Below are 21,532 nucleotides of genomic sequence, written 5' to 3' on the forward strand. Positions count from 1 at the left end.
ATAGACCTTTGGAAGTCACATAGCTCTTAGAATATGCATGAGTAAAAAATGTAATTTCAGGCTTGTCCGGCTATCAGTAGAAATAAAGCAGAGGTTTTAAGGATATATATATATACACATATATATGATTTCTAAATATTTATATTCAATACTAAGAGGATTTTCAGCAGGCATAATTAGGTTGTTTTTCTGTAGCTTTTTAGCATATGTCATGTTCAAATGCCACTTCATAGTGAATTGCTTATTTTTGGCATAACAGTTTTCTTTAGTCTTCATCCCTGCTGCTGTGCACACCAAAAGTATCTTAACCAGTGGACTCACTTTTAGTTTTTTGGTTTCTTTTTGGGGGCACTTATAACTCTTAGAAAGATTGATATTTCATGAGTTTTATTCTTCTGTAGAGGTCTTCCAGAGAAAACATTTACTTATATATTTTTTAAACTCATTCTATCTTGCAGTTACCATAGGGGTCCACTGGACCATTTTATAAATTTAATGTGCATTTGAGGATATTAGTGATCTTATTTTGTCTATATCTTGAAACATTTTGCTGTTTCATCCAAGGAATTATTTCATCGTTACGCATTCTCAACTATGGAAGAAAAGAAAGGCTGAAACAATAAGAAAAAGGAAAAATGATGGAATTACTTGAAGCAGAGGTTGGCAAACATTTTTGTAAAGCTTAAGATAGTAAATATTCTAGGCTTTGTGTACTACATATGGTCTCTGTGACATATTCTTCTTTAAACAACCCTTTAAAAATGTAAAAACTATTGTATGACCTATCCTAGGTCATACAAAAATAGGTTATGGGCCAGATTTAGCATGTGCACCTTAGTTTGCTATTGCCTTATCCTACGGTTTTCATATTGCATTGTCCGAAGGATTATGTCATGTTTTAAGAAGTGTAAAAGGAGACTGGAGACACCATCTTCATTGTCTGCTTTTTGCTTTTATTGGACAGAATTAGGAATTAATAATTTTTCATATTTTGTTCATGATGGCAAAGAGAAGAAAATTGATAGGGGAACAAGTTTCACAATTTTGTGTGAATCAGAAAATGAATACAGGGACTTCCCTGGTGGCGCAGTGGTTAAGAATCTGCCTGCCAATTCAGGGGACACGGGTTGGAGCCCTGGTCTGGGAAGATCCCACATGCCACGGAGCAGCTAAGCCCATGAGCCACAACTACTGAACCTGTGCTCTAGAGCCCGCAAGCCACAACTACTGAGCCCGTGTGCCACAAGTACTGAAGCCCACGTGCCTAAAGCCCATGCTCTGCAACAAGAGAAGCCACCTCAGTGAGAAACCTGCACACCACAACGAAGAGTAGTACCCACTCGCCGCAACTAGAGAAAGCCCGTGCGCAGCAACGAAGACCCAACGCAGCCTTTAATAAATAAATAAATAAATAAATAAATAAATAAATAAATAAATAAATAAATTTATTTTAAAAAAAAGAAAATGAATACAATGAGGCAAATAGCAGCATTCTAGACTCATGATGGTGGTGAAGTTGATCATATAAGCAAAATCTCAAGATTGAATCTTCAGATTATGGTCTCTTAGGTGAATTTTCTCAAATAAAAAAATGGATGATTGAACAGTATATTTCTAAGGACCAAAAGAAAATATGGTATTCTTATCCATTTAGTCATTCAGCAAGGAGGAATTAATCACGTAGTATTTCGTGACAAAATCTTGGACATGTGGTAAAAGGATGTGTGCTGGTATTCTTTCATCTCTTATGTTTGGGCTCCAAATTTGATTGGATACAGTTTGTAAGTGGACATTGCTGAAAGTGGGTGTGTATACAAAGGTGATGAGAAGATAATGTAGAAATGAATGAAACTAATTGGATTGATTCTAAATAATGTTTATAAGTCTAAAAATGACAATGTTTTGCAAATTACAGATCAAAGAAGATGGCCATTCTTTCTTCAATAAATTATGAGCCATTAAAAGTTTCAAAATTTCAAGGTTTCAAGTATTACACTTTGACAATGCAATTGCCAGAAGAAAGACCAGAAGTGATGATAAGCTCGAATCTATTAGAGATGTGTTTAAAATCAGGAGTCAGATTTATAAAATGGATATGTTCTACATTTATTAGTGACACTTGAGGAACAGTTGTATTCAGAGAACATGGCCCATTTTGGCTATTTATAACTTAAAAGCCAGGCAAATGTGGGAAATCTGGAATGGATGTTTGAGTTTGCTGTACTTTAGTACTTATTAAAATTCTAATAAGGTTTTTTAATATCTCTTTATTCTTCTGAACATTTTTTGTGAAATGAAGTGTATATAGTTTTAAAAAGAGTCACACCCAGATAGTAAATGATGATGACTGCTTTTCCTTGTATACTGACAGTAAAGCACTAGTTTCCTATAGGATTTTCTCCTCTGAGTTGTGCCTTGTGTTAGGCTAGTGAAGAGGGATACTTTGAGAAACAACCTTAAAAGATTTGCTGCTGCTTTTACTATTGGAATGTTACTGAGAACTTTCTGTAATGTATGTTTTTTTTTAAAGACCAGGTCAGATGTTTTACTTTCCCTGCTGTTTTTGTTTTTTAATTTTTTGGTTATAAGACTCAGTGTAACTGATCATGTTTTTCTTTTTACTTTGGCTGTCAGGAATTCATATCGAAAATTAAACTCTCACTGTAAGTTTGTACATTATGTTCCAATGTTTCTTTCCAATATTTTATGGTTTGCAAACAAGAACCTTTGTACTTGGAGGGTATCAATTACTGTGTCAAGCCCGTTTTGAGAATAAGATTGACTAAAGGAATGGTTTAACTGCACAGTAGATTTCTTTGAAAATATAGATTAAAGATTACTGAAGACTGAGGGTTTTTTTGTTTTTCCCATCTTAAGTTGTCTTAGTCCCAGAGAGCTTTAAAATAAAAGAGTCAGAATATTTCCTTAGCCCCAATTTTTACAACAGATCTTAGAGAGTTTTCCTTAGGGCTTCACTCATTTGCCAAGAGCTTGTGTGTGATAAAGGATGGAGGTTAGAGATGACAGGGCTTTCTGCTTGGGCCGATCACTCTCTGGGTAGTTATAACTAAGGCAGTAGTAGGTTGCATTGAACTACTTTCCTTGATTGAGATCATTGGAGCCTGTTATACAGGCAAATAGCAGTACGTTTTCTGGACTTAGCATAATTCTAGGCTTAAAACAATTAAAATGATGGAGTAAGGAACTCCAAAAGTTCATCCCTCCATAAAAACAACAACAACAAAAACTGGCAAAAATTCTCAGAATCAACTTTTTCAGGACTCTGGAAACTAACCAAAGGCTTGTCGAAACCACAGGGACATTTAATCAAGATAAAACACTAAACCTCTGTAAGAACAGTGAACTTTGTGGCAGTTAATCTACCCTGATCCCAACCCTTGTTCCTCAGCTCAGTGGTAGCCTTGAAAATAACAGACCATGTTCTTGGTACTGGTACTGATACCAGAGGGAGCAGAATGGACCTTATTCACAATTAATTGTAATTAACTTGTTTTGTTCTGTGGTTCCCTGGAAGACTGATTTAAAAGGCTCGCCTTTATCTCTTTTAACTTGGAATTCTTCCACTGCTAAAATGACTTTCTGCATGTTTGTCAAAAATGTTTACAGGTAAATGTATTAGTCACTGCTGCCTGAGGCAGTGACAACGGTTGGGGCAAATAACAGACTAACCAAGAAGCTTGGAAGGAAAGGCTGGGAATAAGATACTTTGGGGAACAAGGGTTTTGAAATTCTCCTGGGGATTCCTGGGAATCTAAAAGACCACATGGGTGTCCAGGGCTGTGCACATGCTTGGGAAAGACCTAAGAAGGTCCTAAGCTTTTCCTGCTGGCTGACCTTGAAGGCATGAGTATTTTTTTAAATAAATAAATTTATTTATTTATTTATTTATTTATGGCTGCGTTGGGTCTTTGTTGCTGCGCAGGGGCTTTCTCTAGTTGTGGCGAGTGGGGGCTACTCCTTGTAGTGGTGCACGGGCTTCTCATTGCAGTGGCTTCTCTTGTTGCAGAGCACAGGCTCTAGGCGCGCAGGCTCAGTAGTTGTGGTGCACGGGCTTAGTTGCTCCACGGCATGCAGGATCTTCCCAGACCAGGGCTCGAACCTGTGTCCGCTGCACTGGCAGGCGGATTCTTAACCACTGCACCACAAGGGAAGCCCGAAGATGTGAGCATTGAAGGCATGTCTCAACACACAAAGCCCCCCTGCAAACACTGGGAGAATTTTTTGGTTCCAGGCTTCTAAGGAAATCTCCATTCACTAGCTAACCACTAACCTAATAGAACAGAGACTTCAGTGGTCACAAATGACAAAAAATACAGACTTTATAGTATTAGTTCAGAAAAATCATTAAACAAGGAAACAGCCACAACAAACAGTAGCAATAAACCCTAAGGAGAGGTGAAACATCTGATTGCTGGAGTTGTCACATTATTCAATATCCAGTTTTCAACAAAATGCTATGAAGCATGCAAGAAACAAGGCCCTTTCACAGAAGAAATGAATAGAAACTGTTCCTAGGAAGTATAGACATTGGACTTAATAGTCAAAGACTTCAAGGAAGCTGTCTCAAATATGCTCGAAGAGCTAAAGGAAATCAGGAGAATGATGTATCATCAAATAGAAGATACCAATAGAAAAAATTTTTAAAGGAAATAAGTTATGGAGTGGAAAAGTACAGTAACTGAAATGAAAATTTGACTAGAGGGTTTCAGAAGCAGATTTGAGTAGGTGCAAGAAAGAATCAGTGAATTTGAAGATAGGTAAAATATCTAATTTGAAGAGCAGAAAGAAAAAAGAATGAAAAATGAACAGAGCCTTAGAGACCTGTGAGACACCATCAGGCATGCCAACATATGCATAATGGGAGTCACAGAAGAAGAGGAGAGAAGGGGTAGAAAGAATATTTGAAGAAATAATTGCCCTAACACTCTAAATTTGATGAAAAACATTAATCTACACACTTAAGCAGCTCAGCAAACTCAAGTAGGATAAACTTCACTCCAAGACATGATAAATTGCCCAAGACAGAGCATCTTGAAAGTGGCAGGGGAAGCAGCTCATCACATGCAAGGGTCCTTACTAGATTATGGCTGGTTTCTCGTCAGAAACATTTAGTCCAGAGGCAGTGGGATGACATGTTTAAAGTACTGAAAGAAAAAAGGTCAATCAAGAGTTATCTAGCCATCAGAAATGGAGAAATGAAGATGTTCCCAGATAAACAGAAATTGGAATAGTGGCTAGAGGACTTACCCTGTAGGAAATGCTAAAGGGAGTCCTTCAGGCTGAAATGAGAGGACCTGGGATAGTAATTCAAATTCATGTTAAGTAAAAAAGAACACAGCTAAAGGTAACTATACGGGTAATTATAAAAGCCTTAATACATTGTACATTGTAACTTTGCTTTTTTTCCTATCTGATATAAAAGACAGTGGCATAAAACAAAACTCTTAAGTCTGCTTATGGGCATACTAGGTATAAAGATGTAATTAGTGACAATAACAACATAAGGGAGAGAAGCAGTTACATAGGAGCAAAGTTTTTGTATACTGTTGAAATTAAATTGGTATTAATCCAAACTAGAGTTGTTCTATGTTAAGATGTTAATTGTAGTCCCCAGTGCAACCATTTAAAGAATATAATAAAAATATATATATAGTAAAGGAAATGATAAGGGAATTAAAATGATACACTGGCAAGTATCTATTTAACATGAAATTCAGCCCTTCAATTAAAAGGTAGAGATTTGCAGAGGGATTAAAAAACATGATACAGCTATTGATTCAAAGATATAAATTGGTTGAAAGTAAAGGATGAAAAAAAATTATGCAGACTGAAACCAAAGGGTCACTCTATCAAAAAGATACAATTACAAACTTTTGTGTACCTAATAGAGCCTTATGAAGCAGAAATAGACAGAGTTGAAAGGAGAAATAATCAGTTCAACAATAATAGTTGGAAACTTCAATACCTTACTTTCAATATGGATAGAACAACTAGACAGAGGATCATCAAGGAAACAGAAGACTTGAAAAACACTATAAACCAACTAGACCTAATAGACTTATATAGAACATTCTATGCAACAAAAGCAGAATATACATTCTACTCAAGTGCCTATGGAACATTTCCTTGAATAGCTGTATGTTAGGCCACAAAACAAGTCTTAGCATATTTTAAAAGATTGAAATCATGCAAAGTATGTTCTCCGACCACATTGATAGAAATTAGAAGTAACAGAAGTAAACCTGGAAAATTCACAAATATGTGGAAATTAAGTAAAATAATTTCAAAATACCAAAAATATCTTAAACCAGTCATGTTTAGTGAAGTGTGTGTATTTTTAAAGCACAGAAAAATATAGTTATGTTTGTATTCATATGCTTGAAAATTTAATGAGTTTTGATACTTGCAGTAAGTGTTCTAGTTATTAGGAATGTGTGTTGTCCTAGAGTTTTGTTCTGTAGTATTTGTTTAGACATTTTATAGTCATATAAAAAGAGCAGGTAAACCAAAAATCTATTCATTGTATGATTTTTTTTTCTTTCATTAGACTAGCTTCTGATTATGTCTTATGTGGATTAATAAAACTGGTCTATTTTTTCATGTATAAGTTAGCTGACACTTAGAGGCTCAGATATATCAAATATACATTTGATATATTTTATATATTTATGATGTATTATATATTTTACTTGTAAATAAATATATTGTAAAGGCGAAAATTACTATTTTCTGAATAAGCTGCAAATTTCTTTATTGCCTATTTGATAACAGATCATCAGGTGTTGAGTGGGGTGATTTATGACATTTAATAAAATATGCCATGTCGTTATCAGTATTATTGGCAATGAAAGCTCTTTCTTTAGTGGAATAATCAGAAAATATTAAAACTAATTCTAAAAATCTTTAAAAATATCCTTCCCTCAGAGTTAGCATTGAGAATCTTTTATCTAATTAATGCTCATTTATTTATTTTTCTCTTATTCTCTTAATTTCCATTTCTAGCTGCAATAATTTTGTAAGTTTTAGAAAAGTAACAGCTGTTTTTCCGGTGGGGAAAATTTCGGTTTTCTTAATTATTTGTTAATATGGTAAAAGCTAGGCATTCTTTTACATTTATCTGAGAAGAGACAAACTTTCATGTAACAGAACTTTTTAGTGCATATAGATCAGAGGTTCTTCACATCTTTATAAAGGAATTTGTGTGTATACAAGTTAAATTTAAAATATGTGGCACATGTTAATTTTTTTCAGGAGAAGGAAGCCAGCACCCTTTTGGAGCCATGAATATTGTCCGAACTCCATCTGTTGCTCAGATTGGAATTTCAGTGGAATTATTGGACAGTCTGGCTCAGCAGACTCCTGTAGGTAATGCTGCTGTGTCTTCAGTTGACTCATTTACTCAGGTAATTGGAATGTACATTTCATTATTTTCTAAAATAATTTAAAAATCACATTCTGTACTTCAGAAATTAGCCTGGTGGTAGAATTCATGTAAAAATGAAGGTAAACACATATGACATAAGTTATTGGCTTCCATGAATATTTTCAGTTTGTCTCCCTCTCTATAGGTATTGTAAAATTTATAAATGCTTTGATGAGACTTAAGTTTTTATAGTGATAAAATAGCTCAAAGTGATTTTTTTAAATGGGTTTAAATACTAGCTTTTCCTCTTTTCCTCCCACAATTAGTATGCTAGGCTGTGAGTATACAGTTGTAAACCTGATAAGCAAGATCCTTGTCCTCGTGGAGCTTAAAGTGACACAATTCCATAAGGGTTGACTTTTAACCTGTCTGGCAGAGGCCTGAAGGGGAGAATGATCTAGGCAGAGTTATAGCTATTACAAAGGCCCTGTTATGTTTGAAGAATAAAGTGAAACTTCGTGTCTGGAGTAGAGTGAACAAGGGTGAGAGATGGGAGATGAGGTTGGAGATTATGGGGGAGGTGGCTGCAGGATAAATCATATGCGACCTCATTGGCTTTTGTAAAGATTTTGGCTTATATTCTGTTTGGAAGAGAAAACATAAGAGAGTTTTGAGCAAGAGAGTAATATGATCTAACTTATATTTTTAAAGGATCACTTTTGCATCTTTGGAGAGAAATGGTAGTGAGGCAAAGAGGGAAGGAGGAAGATCAGTTAGGAGGCTCTTGTGAAAATCTAGGTGAGAGATTTTAATGACTTGAACCAGGAAATATGGGGAAGTAGAAATGGAGGTGATGAAAAGTAGTTGATTTCTGGAGATAATTTGAAGATGGGGCCAATAGTGTTTCATGTTTTGGATCACATGTGAGGTCTGAGATAGAGACATCAACTATGGCTCCAAGGGTGTTGGATCCAGGAACAAGAACACAGGAATATTGTGAAAAGAACAAGTATGGTCTGGGAGTGGAATCAGGAGTTGAATTTTGATTGTACTATGTTTGGGGTGCCTGTTAGATATCCAGCTGGAGAAGACAAGTTTAGAGTTCAAGTGAAGTAAAAATCTGGGAGTCATCAGTGTAGAGGTGGTATTTAAAGTTGGGAAGGGGATGTGATCACTGAGAAGTAACTGTAAATAGAAAAATTGGCCAGTGACAGAGCTTGGGGCCATTTCAAAGTTGAGATGCTTAAGAGATAAGGAGAAATAAAAGGAAAGGAGCAGCCTGAAGTAGGAGGAGACCCCAAAAGTGCTGTTTTGGAAGCCAAGCAAAGACTGGATTTTAAGAAGGAAGAAGTGATCAATAGTATTCACTGCTGGTGGGTCAAGTAAGATGAAGGCTAAGAATTAACCATTGGATTCAGCAAGGTAGAAGTCATTACAGATTTTGACAAGAGTTCATAGAGGTGGAAAGGGAGTTTGCAGCGAGGTTGAGTGAATTGGAGAGGAGGAAATGGAAACAGTGAATATAGATGACTCTTGACGAGTGTTGTCATAAAGGACAGCAGATGAATGGTCTGGTTGCTTGAGGGGGCTATGGGGACAAGGAATTTTTTTTTTCTTTCTGTTTTTAATCAGAGATATTATATCGTGTTTGCCAGGAATGAAACATTAGTGAGAGAAAAATTGATGATGCAGGAGAGTGGGGAGGCTTGTGAAAGTGGTGTCCTTGAGTAGGAAATAAGACCGTATTGGGAGGTTTTCGATAGGGTAATGGACAGTGTTTATAGTAATGGATATATGGGCACAGACAGACACAGAAGGTTGGTAAATGTGCTGATGAGAAGTTGTGCAAGTTCTCTCTCTCGATTCCTTCTCTTTGCTCAGTGAAATAGGAAGCAAGGTCATCAGCTAAGATTGAGGGGAAAGGAAGTATTGGAAATCTAAACCGAAAGGATTATTAAACAAGTCCTCTAGGAGAGGAGGAGGTTGAATGGACTAGGGAAACCTTCTGGGCTTGCTGGGCAGCACATTTTTGAGGATTGTGGCCATGAATTTAAGCTCTGACTTGTCATATGATCTCTTGAGAATGGGCCAAATTAAAGAATGGCAGGGGCTTCCCTGGTGGCGCAGTGGTTGAGAATCTGCCTGCCAATGCAGGGGACACGGGTTCGAGCCCTGGTCTGGGAAGATCCCACATGCCGTGGGGCAACTGGGCCCTTGAGCCGCAATTATTGAGCCTGCGCGTCTGGAGCCTGTGCTCCGCAACAAGAGAGGCCGCGATGGTGAGAGGCCTGCGCACCGCGATGAAGAGTGGCCCCCGCTTGCCGCAACTGGAGAAAGCCCTCGCACAGAAACGAAGACCCAACACAGCCATAAATAAAGAAATAAATAAAGAAATAAAGAATGGCAGAGTCTGGGTTTTAAAAATTTTGTCAGTAATTTAAAAAATAAACCATGCTGAAAAAAGCAAGTTGTAAAACAATACTTACAGTGTCCCATATAGATTGTATTTGAAAAATGTCTGGAAAATACATGACAAAGTGATGTTATCCCTGGGGAGGGGCAAGAAGACTTTTTACTCTATAATTATCAATTATTTGAGCTTTTTAATGAAGCATATGTATTTTTTATTAAACGTTTTACTATGAAATATTTTAATATATAGAAAAGTGCATTCCACAAATATTTATTGTATACCTATTGTGTGCGAGGCATTTTTTAAGAACAAACAGATAAAAATAGGTAGACAAAATAAAATAATACCCGTCCTTATAGAGCTCTCTTTATAGTGGGGTATATTTGAAGACTTCCATGTGTCTTCCACCTAGATTTAACTGTTACATTTTGCTATATTTGCTACTAATTAAAAAATTATATAAAGTGTTACAGATACAGCCCACTGCTCTCTGCTTCTCTTCTTCCCTTTCCTCTCCAGGTAGCTACTCTTCTAACTTTATATATCTTTCCTGTCTGTATTTCAGTACTTAAAAAAATTTTTTCATATTTATTCACAAAACATGTATAGTACTATTTGTATGTGTGTTTAAACATGTTTCTAATTTATGCTCTTAGTTATTCTTACTTCACTTTAGTTTTTATCAGTAGTACATGGTTTAGAAAGTCAAATGGTTTTACATGTAAAACAGCTGTCCTCTATTATACCTTTTATATTCTGCTTTATTCTGCCTCTCAGCAGCAGTCACTTTCAACCTCCCCCTCATATTTTTTCCCTCTTTCTTCTTGTATTTATTTCCATGTGTCAGAAGAAACTTGATTAATCTTTATTAATTTATTTGTTATAGGTATTTTCCATTGACTTACCAATGCATAACATGATTTAGCTCTCTTAATCCTCTGTTCTCCAAAATACACAGATATCTTTTCTCCCCACCTTTCCAATATAGATTTTCATTAAGTTAGTATTCAAAGTTTTCAGTATTATGACCTGGTAAATGTTTTTCAAAACTGAGCCAGGTGTAGTGCTATGATTATATTTCTTGTTCTGTATAACTTTTCATTTATCCTGGTTAATAAATTTCTCATTTTTTTCCTTTGCATTGATTTCTGTATTTCCATTTCTAATAATTTATGCCCAAACTCTGCCAATTGTAAATTCCCATTCAGTATATTTAAATATAGCAATTTAAAATTTGTCTTGGAAACATTCCTCTTGGAACTCTCTTTTTTGTTCCACTGTGGACTGATTACTCTCTGGGTCTGTTGCATAGCTGTTGTTAAGGTATTGTTTTCTTTCACCATTACTCCAGAAATTCCTTTTATTTCTCTTCTGTGTTGAATCTCTTTTTTTCTGGTTCTTCTGTTTTTCCTTCTTGTTATTTACCCTTTCATATGTTTTTAAAATGGATATAAATGTTTGTATCATACTGCACAAACTTCTACAACTTACTATTGTTCACTCAGCATTATTTTTAAAGATTTATCTGTGTTGACACATGGAATCGATTTAGTTTGTTTTAATTGTCATACGTCATATGTACGAATGAGCTGCAGTTTGTTTTTCCATTTCCATATTGGTAGATGTTTTTATACATTCTTAGTAATATTTATCAGACCTTAAATTTTTGCCAAACTTGATAGGTGAAATTAGAATATTACTATTGTTTTGGTTTGTTTTTTGGACTGGTGGTGAAGTTGAGCATCTTTTCAGATTTTTGGCCTGCATTTGTATTTTCTTTTATAGGAATTGACTGTTTATATAATTTTCCCCAATTTTCTATTGTGTTATTTTTGACACTTTTTAATTTTAGCTTTTTGGGAAAGGCCTTTATGTGTTCTGGATAATAATCCTTTGTTGTATATGTTGTAAATTTTTTCTCCTACCTTGTCTTTTAGTATTGTTTATGGTGTCTTTTGCATACAGACATAATATATTTTTCTGTAGACAAGTTTTATCAGTTGTTTCCTTTATGATTTGTGGGTTTTTTGTATTTGAGAAATTCTTCCCTATGCTGATATGTAAAGATGTTATGTTCTCTTATAGTTCTTAAGGCTTTTAACGTTTTACTTTTTGAATTGTGTTTGTGTGTGGTATGGGAAGGGATCTAAACTCATTTTCCCCCCTATGGAAAACTAGTTGTTCTAGTCCCATTAAATGAATAGTTAGTCCACATTTTTTTTTATTCTGAATAATAGCATCTTTGTTATGTATCATGTGTTACATATGCTTAGGTTTGTTTCTGGGCTCTCTCTTTTATTCCAGTTAGTTTATTTGCCTGTCCCTTTGCCAGGAAAAACCTTAATATCTGGAAGGCCAAGTCCCTCCTCCTAGTCATCAAAATAGGCTTAGGTATTTTTCATAATAATTTTAGTGTCAGCTTGTCAAGTGCCATGAAAAATCTTGTTGGAATTTAGTTGAAAATAACATTGGATTTATAGGTTTAATGTGCCTTTATCATATTAAGTATTCCCATCCGTGAACATATTGTATCTTTCCACTCGACCTGGTATATAAGTCCTTTCATTTGTTTTCTTTCTTATCTCTCAAGACAGTCTTAAAATATTTTCCACAAAAGTCATAACTATTAGCTTGTCTTAGCATTTCCCCTAGGTATCTTACAGACTTTGTTTCTGTCATGAATTGGATCTTCTTAAAGTTACATTTAAAAATGTTTTTTGCTTGTATGGAGGGTTGCTGTTGATTTTTTTTCTCCTGATACTGATCTTTTAGTTAGTGATCTTATTGGTTCAACTCTGATATTGGTTCAAGTACCTTAACAGTAGAGTCTCTTGGACTAAACTACCTCGATATTATTAAACAAACAAAACCCCTAATAAGATGTTTCTTCCGTGTAGAAAAGAGACAGCAAGAACCTTCATGGCTAGTGTTGTGTTTCGGAGAAAGTGACGTTGGGAAGATTATTTTTGAGTGAATAAAAGGTAGTATTATCGTTAGTAGTTCATTAATTTTGGGGTTTAGTGCTTAAACCCATTTGATTCTCAAGGAATGTGAATCAGTTTACTTCTTGCTTCTACGAAGGAGTCTTGGAGGATGTTAGTGGATTTGCCCATTTGAGGGTCAGTGAGAACAAACAGACCAGGAAATAGAAATGGAATAGTGTTACCTTTCTCTTCTTTGTAATTGATGGCAAGTAACCAGTTGTTCCTTTTTTATACTTAAGTTTTTATCTTTCTGGTAAGAAAAAGACTTCTTGGATATGGTTACTATTTTATATGAGAGAATAGGTTGATTTGATGAGGGTGGTATTTGAGGAGAGGGGTATCTCCAAAGGTGGAGATAAAAGAAGATATTTTGAATGAAAAAACATCTTTTCTTTTTTTTTCCCAAAATGAATATGTTATAAACTTAAAAATATTTGATAATCATAGAAATTCTTTGCGATATAAAGAAAGTACTAAAGGCAGATTGTTATGATTTTGTGGCATAATGTCATTTTATGACTTGCCTTAATGTTCAGCATTAGACTGTCTCAGAACTCACAGTCCTTAAACCAAGTTAATATGACAACATTTTTAATTAAAAATATTAAGGTCTAAATGGAGTATTTAGTATAATCCATTAATCTATTTATTATTAACTTTTAGTTCACACAAAAGATGTTAGACAACTTCTACAATTTTGCTTCATCGTTTGCTGTCTCTCAGGCCCAGATGACACCAAGTCCATCTGACATGTTCATTCCGGCAAATGTGGTTCTGAAATGGTATGGGGCATTTTGTAGCTCTCATATTAAGGCTTCTAGTAACCTACAAAAAATGTGTATTTTTTGCTTGTGAATGTATTTCTTCTTTGACATTTAAACATATTCTTTTATTGTGGACATCAGCATACATTAACATTTGCATACAATTAAAAAGTATGCACTTTAGAGTTCACATTAGGAATAATTTTTACCCCAAATAATATTTTGTTATATAGTAGCCATTTTGGCTTTATAAAGACAGGAAAATAAAATTGCTTATGTTTTAGGAACCACAATTAAGGGCTGTACATTTTTTTATATTTTGAATTGTAAGTACTGTATATGAGGCTTGAAATATCAATGAACTTTTTTTTTCATAAGTAGAAAGTCTTGATCTAAAATAAACATGTATAAAACATCAGAATGGTTTATACTGCACCCTGTACATGAATCTGTTTCTTCAGCTTTTCTATGTTTCTGTTTTATAGATATTTCTTTTCACTTTGAATATCCCAGTGTTAGGGAGATACATAAGGAGAGTTTGTTGAGAAGTGGTAGCATGGTATAGCATGGATTGTACTAGAATGTATTAGTTTTGAGCTTTGTAATAATGTAGCTATGTGACCTTGAGCAAATTATTCTCATCTATGAAATGAGGGAGAAGGAGTTAGATTTCATTTTTTCTTAGGTCCCTTCTAGCTCTCAGATTTGCAGAAGATAAAAAAATTAATAAAATTTATTATGATTTGTGCTTTCTGATACAGCCAGTTAAATCACTATGCTTGCTGTCTTTTATAAATTAATAATTAAACTCCCAGATTAACTTTTAACTTTCTAAGTTTTTAATCTTAGCATTTTAGAAATGACATGTAAAGTTATTTGCTTTTTGATGAGTCATTTGTCAGATTATGAAAGATTCTAATTAAATTTCGTATAAATATGTTTTTCTTTTGTAGGTATGAAAACTTTCAAAGACGACTGGCACAGAACCCTCTCTTTTGGAAAACATAATTTGAATAAAATAATTTTTAATGGATTCTGAAATTTGTCATGTTTTAAAGATAATCATTCTATTTGAAAGCATGAAGTCAAAAGGATCGTGATGCCTAAGTTTAAAAACTGCTTAGTGACTATGAAGCTTAATTAAAATCTTTATAAAAAATTAGAAACATTGAAAAATGAAAATATGTTCATCATTAATGACTTTTTTCCCTTAAGCTGAAAATATTCAGAGGCAAAACATTTTGTTTGGCTATGATTCATTTTTTACTTAAAAATAAAACATAGTCACAATAGTGTGCCAAATGCATTGCATTTATAATCTTTCATTTATATTTACAGGGGTTTGCTAGAATAGTTAACTTAAAATCAACTATATCAAAATTTGGGGACTTTTGGAAAAATATATCAAATATACATTTTTACATATGGAGAAATTATTTTCAGTTAGTATTTCTTTAGACTAAAAGTTTTTTCAGAGGAATTCCCTGGCAGTCCAGTGGTTAGGACTAGGCGCTTTCACTGCCGTAGCCTGGGCTCTATCCCTGGTTGGGGAACTAAGATCCCACAGGCTGCGTGGTGCAGTCAAAAAAAAAAAAAGTTTTTTCAATTAACAGATTGGTTGTCACTTTTTATATCTGCAAATTCATACGTTTTTGATTAACAAAATTGCCATAATACTGATCAGGTTTTGTTTAATATTGGTAATGTTACACATTTGTGTATAGACTATAGGATTCATTACTTCTTTGTATGAAGGTAAAGCCTTTGTGTCTCATTCAAAGGCAACCCTTTGACTTTTACTGGTGATGCCCATTGACCAGAAACCACCAGGATCTCACCAGTCCAGTGATCTTTATAGAGATACAACAGGAAGTATTAACTAAAAACAAAGTGTCCCTTGGCTTGCCAAGAGGATATAAAGACAGTGTGATTGTCCATGACAGTCCTGGGTAGTGTTTTTTTATTATTAATTAATTAATTAATTATGGCTGCGTTGGGTCTTTGTTGCCGTGTGCGGACTTTCTCTAGTTGTGGTGCATGGGCTTCTCATTGCGGTGGCTTCTCTTGTTGCAGAGCACGGGCTCTAGGCGTGCAGGCTTCAGTAGTTGTGGCTCATGGACTCTAGAGCACAGGCTCAGAAGTTGTGATGCACGGGCTTAGTTGCTCCGCGGCATGTGAGATCTTCCCGGACCAGGGCTCGAACCCATGTGCCCTGCATTGGCAGGCAGATTTTTAACCACTGTGCCACCAGGGAAGTCCCCGGGGTAGTGTATTTAAACTGGTTTGTTGGGCTTTCACAGCAGAGGATGAGGCAAAATTTGGACCACTTTTCTAATTGTATTATTCTTGCTGCTGGAGTAGTAGTCTTGCACAGTATGCATAAAGAGATTCAGTTATCACTTCTGAGAGCTCTCCCGAGCAGCCAATACCTGCTTCATTTTGGAAGTCTCTTGTTACTCTTCTGAAGGATACATGCTACACTGGAGAGAAAAGGGCTTTAAATATCAGAAAGCCTCTTAATTATTCCATACACCCAAGATAGGTTTGGGTGTAGGAGGTGGGCAAAAGCCTAGTGTTGATGTTGCAATTCCTGGTGAGTTACAGATAATAATCAGGAATATAGATTTTTATCTATATTTTATCACAACAGGAGTAAGCCAATAATTGTTTCCTTGTGGTGGGCACATTCTCAGTGGAGCTTAGTTTCTTCATAGACGTCTGGAAAATCTTGGAGGAAATGACCAGTGCAGTGAGAATAACTCCAGCATTTGTTCCTCCCTTGGTGATGTTGGTTCTGCTGACAGTGCTATAATGATTATAGCAGAAGTATTTTGCTGACTTTGAGTAAAGTTCCAATTTTTACAATAATGAAGACTGGGGCTAATGGTGTGAGGAAAGTTCAAATATCAGAAGGAGCCTTTGGGAGGAAATTGGTCTCAGGAGTTTAAAGGAACAACCATTAAATCTTCTACAGTGGAATTTAGCAGGTTCAGAGTCAAATTTCACCGTAAAAGATTTAATAGCGGGCTTCCCTGGTGGCGCAGTGGTTGAGAATCTGCCTGCCAATGCAGGGGACAGGGGTTCGAGCCCTGGTCTGGGAAGATCCCACATGCCGCGGAGCAGCTGGGCCCGTGAGCCACAATTACTGAGCCTGCGCGTCTGGAGCCTGTGCTCTGCAACAAGAGAGGCCGCGACAGTGAGAGGCCCGCGCACCGCGATGAAGAGTGGCCCCCGCTTGCCACAACTGGGGAAAGCCCTCGCACAGAAACGAAGACCTAACACAGCCATAAATAAATAAATAAATAAATAAAAATTAAAAAAAAAAAAAAGATTTAATAGCTATTCTTTTAAACTCCTGAGGAGACCAATTTCCTCCTAAAGGTCTGTCCCTTCTGCCATGTGAGGATATATGGAGACCTCTGTGACCTGGAAGAGGGCCCTCAGCTGACCATGCTGACACCTTGATCTTGGCCTTCCAGCCTCCAGAACTGTAAGAAACAAATTTTGGTTGATTATGTGAGTCTGTGGTATTTCGTTACAGCAGCTTGAAGGGACAAAGACACATTGAAGCATTTTATTAACAAATTTTACTTGCACATAGTTTAACCTAGGAAGGCTGAACTCTGGATTTGTCCATTTCTTTTTCTTTTAAGTTTGATTTTTAAAAAGGGCTTTTAGAATAGTTTTGAATTTATTAAAATTTGGAGAATGCCAAACAAACTTAATTTTTCCTATTATCATTTTTTCCATAAAGTGAAGGAAACTCAAGAGAGTTTAGGCAAAAAAGACATCTTAACAGTTTTATTATGCCTCAATATGGGAAAGGCAAAATCAGAGAGAGTGGTCGGAGGAGACAAGATATGAACATGAGTCAAAAATATCCAAAGCCAAGAAATAGTCTCAGTTAATATCTATACTTAGTATACTGGGAAAAATAGTAACACCATTTACCATCTGTGCCCAATGGATCCACTTTTAAAAATGCTTCTAAGTCACTTTTTGAATAATTTACTGAACAAAAAAAAAGGATAGTAAGGGACTTTATTAGAATTTTAAATAATGAGAAAATAGCAAGCTTAAACATGTGTTTCATATTTTCATAGTTTCATGATATTTGTACCTGATAAGGGCATTGTCTTCTGAGTTTAACTAACTATACTTGAGTTGTCATGTATGAACTGGGAACATATCCATCTTGTAAATGCTGATTCTAGATTTCAAATACATGTCTAATAGATTCTACCTTATCATTACGTTTTGGTTCTTTTATTATCAAAATGCAATACATGAAGAATTAATTGAAAACTGACAGCCAATAATTTTGTCAAAGAGAGGATAGCTGTCTTCTTACGTCAATAGTTGTAAGCCATTTTCATTTTTAGATTTTAGATTTATGGATTTATTAGAATGATCAAATGATTTTTTATTTCCACATCTTCTATTTCCATAACTTTTCTATATATACCTGCTTTCAGCATTTGCCTGCTTAAAAATCTTAAGGTATAATTCACATAACATCAAATTCACTCAAAGTATACAGTTCAGTGTTTTTTAGTAACAGGATTGTGCAACCATCATGATCTAATTTTAGAACATTTTCATCCCCTCAAAAGAAACTCCATACCCATTAGTATTTAATCCCCAGCCTCCAGAACCCCCATCAGCTCTAAGCAACTATGAATCTACTTTCTGTATCCATGGATTTGCCTTTTCTGAGTATTTTGTATAAATGGAATCATATAGTATAGTGGTCTTTAGTGACTCACTTCCTTTACTTAGCATAATTTTTCAGGATTCATCCATGTTATAGCACGTATCAGAGCTTCATTCCTTCTTATTGCTGATAATATTACATTGTATGATTATACCACATTTTATCCATATATCAATTGGTGGGCATTTGGGTTATTTCCAGTTTTTGGCTATTATGAGTCATGCCCATATGAATATTCATGTATCAGTTCTTATGTGGGTATATGCTTTCATCTCTCTTGGGTATATACCTAAAAGTGGAATTACTGGGTTACATGGTAACTATGTTTAACTTTTTGAAGAATTGCTAAACTATTTTTCAAAGCTTTTACTTTCCCATGAGTGGTGTATGAGGGTTTCAATAGCTCCACGTCCTTGTCAACACTAATTTTTTTCTTTTGATTGAAGCCATTCCAGTGGGTGTGAGGTGGTAATCTCCTGGTTTTGACTTGCAGTTGTCTAATAACTAATGATATTTAGTATCTTTTTGTGTGCTTATTGGCCATTTGTTTATGTTCTTTGGAAAAATGTCTATTCACATCCTTTGCCATTGTTTGGTTATTTGTCTTTTTATTGTTGAGTTCTAACAGTTCATTATATATTCTGGATACAAGTCCCTTATCAGATATATGATTTTGCAAATATTTTTCCCATTCTGTGAATTGTCTTCATTTTCTTGATGAGAGTAATAGTTGCAGCATAAAAGTTTTTAATTTTGGTGTAGTCTAATTTATCTCTTTTCTTTTGTCACTGATGCCTTTGGTGTCATCTAAGAAAAGATTTTTTCTATCAGTCTGTAAAGGTTTATTCCTATGTTTTCTTTTAAGAGTTGTATAGTTTTAGCTCTTACATTTAGGTCTTTGATTTATTTTGAGTTAATTTTTGTGAATGGTGTGAGGTAGGGCTCCACTTCATTCTTTTGCATGTGGATATCCAGCTGTCCCAATACCATTTGTTGAAACATAGTCTACTTATGTTAATTTTGATGCATAAGCATAAAAGATGAAAGAGTATATGACTGAGATTATTAGGAACTTTAATATTTTCAAAAGTGGGGAACTTTTTTCAAAAATGATTTGAGTATATCAAAATGTTCTGAGTGGTATTCTTTAATAATGAGAGAAGACAACTCTCAGCTGAGCACAGAGATAGCTTTGCTGTTTTACCAGAAAAAAAAAAAAATCTAAATTATAGTTTTACTCTTTCTGTTTATTTTCTGTGTAACAACATCTAGTAATGGTTTCATGAGCCTATCTTTGTGAATACATTCATCATACTTAACCAACTTTGTCAACAGTTTTAACATATTTCTTAATCATTTCCAACCTATTATTTGTAGCTCATTATGAACCCAGACAAAGTTCACCCCTCAAACCTTCTACATTTTCTGTATACTCTTAAATTTGTCTTTACAAAACGTACTCTTGTATTCTAGCACGACCAGACACTTTTTGTTTTAAGGCAAAAAAAAATTTTTTTTAATCTAGGTAGAAAAAGTGTTTATTACTCTGCATGGACATCCCCTTACCTACACAAATTCTTTTATATTCTTTCAAAATGTATATGCATACCAACATAATATAAGGGCATCTGAATATCCTTTTGAACCTGGTAGCTAAGAGTTACTCCAGTTATTAAATAAGAGCACATGTATAGTAAAATTATATTGTCTATTTATCCAAGATTATGTTTCAATTAAATTGATGTTCATTAATATTCTTAAAGATAACTAAGGCTCTGGAAATTACAAATTAGGCTGACACAGGAAGTCCTTATGGCAGTCTTATGGAAGCATAAGAACTCCACAAATTTAAAACCTCTCAAAAGACACTTATAACCATTCCATTTTGTTAAGCACAATTTTGTTTTTTTTGTAGTAATAAATGATTTGTGGAAACAGTGTTAACCCATAAAACCTATACAAGAAATTTAGAGACTAAATCGTGGGGAACAAAAAACAAACAAACCTAGTCTTGTACAAACTAGAATATTTTTACATTGTGATAAGGGAGAAAAGTGATATTATTAACTCTAATTTGTGTAGAATCATCTGTATTTCAGGAGTATTTAATGAACTTTTTCTTGAATGCAATTTATTAACCTGTGTACGTAAATCAAATTTAAGACTACATTTAAAAGCTCTGAATGCCTTGCTTTTCTTCTTGTAACTATTTTCTTAACTAATAGCAGTTAAAATTTTTTCAAGCTACAGTTGAAGCAGAAGTGTTTTCCTTAGAAGAGCCAAAATGTAAAGCATTAGGAGATTTTCCCTCCTTCTGGAGTTTCTTGAATTATTTCTTGAAATTTATATGAAAATTTCATGTAGGCCAATTAGAACAGGAGCTCCTGTAGATTTTAAGAGCCCTTACCTTCTGATTCATTCCTCTTTTGATTTTAATGTACCTCTCAAATGAGCAAAAGTCTCCCTAAGTGACCACTTGTAATTCTAAATTGCCTTTGGTGAAGTTGTCATGGAGAAAGGTATATGCAAAAATGAGAAAATATAAGTCAGAGTTCTGTTCGGAGATACCCCAAGTCTTTTGCGATGAACCATAGGACAAACAGGCTGTTTAGGTTAAAAGGGAAATTATTGCTTGTGTGAGTCTCTGGTCATTAATCAGCAGTCTCCTGGCAGAGAGAATATACAGAGAATATCTTTCCCGAAGCCAATTTTTCACACACGGACAAGACTGAAGAACATTGCTGTATTGTCTTAAAAAGATCAAACTTTTTAAAAGTTTGCCCAAATGATGCCGGGTTATCAAGACCTTGTGAACTTACCAGTCCTTGGAAAGCAAGCCTGGAGGACAGGTTTAATGGGTCTATAACTGTCTTCTGTGAACTTCTTTAGACATGTAGCAGTACTGTAGACAATAGGCAGGATGACTAATGGTAAATCAAAGATCTGGCAGAACTTCACCAAGGAAAATGAGTACATATTTAATCAGATAGGCAAAGAGTCCTAGGGGAATTTATTCCCAGGACAAAACCCAAAAACACATCACTGAAGAACTCATTGAAGTTGAATAATGGATTCAATTTCAGCACAAGGGTGGCTCTAAGGGGGAAACCAAAGGGATTTCAGATGTTCACATTACCATCCAGTTGAGGGTCCAGGCTAGAGTAGCAAGCTCAGTGGGATCTAAACTTGTTAAGCTCTGCAATACAAAGACCACCAGGAACAAACCCTTATTCAAACAAAGTTATGCTGCAGCAAGGGAGACCGTAAACTAAG

At 35.0% G+C, this 21,532-nt stretch overlaps 1 protein-coding gene across 6 annotated transcripts in view; it reads left to right on the forward strand.

Moving 5' to 3' along the window:
* Window positions 1-14,578, forward strand: part of HIKESHI (heat shock protein nuclear import factor hikeshi) — a 33,448-nt gene extending 18,870 nt beyond the window's left edge. For 5 of the 6 annotated variants that reach the window (XM_082340535.1, XM_082340539.1, XM_082340537.1 and 2 more), the window contains 3 exons: window positions 7,273-7,424; window positions 13,445-13,563; window positions 14,499-14,578. In XM_082340535.1, coding sequence (XP_082196661.1) covers window positions 7,273-7,424; window positions 13,445-13,563; window positions 14,499-14,553 — 326 coding nt within the window. In that variant the 3' untranslated portion in view covers window positions 14,554-14,578. Of the gene's footprint in view, window positions 1-564; window positions 660-7,272; window positions 7,425-13,444; window positions 13,564-14,498 lie in introns of all 6 variants that reach the window. The other variant, XM_082340540.1, reaches the window with a different exon arrangement.
* Window positions 14,579-21,532: the final 6,954 nt, after the last annotated feature.

The sequence above is a fragment of the Balaenoptera borealis genome (genome assembly GCF_965194805.1).
Source record: "Balaenoptera borealis genome assembly, chromosome: 11".
In the NCBI taxonomy this organism is placed as follows: Eukaryota; Metazoa; Chordata; class Mammalia; order Artiodactyla; family Balaenopteridae; genus Balaenoptera; species Balaenoptera borealis.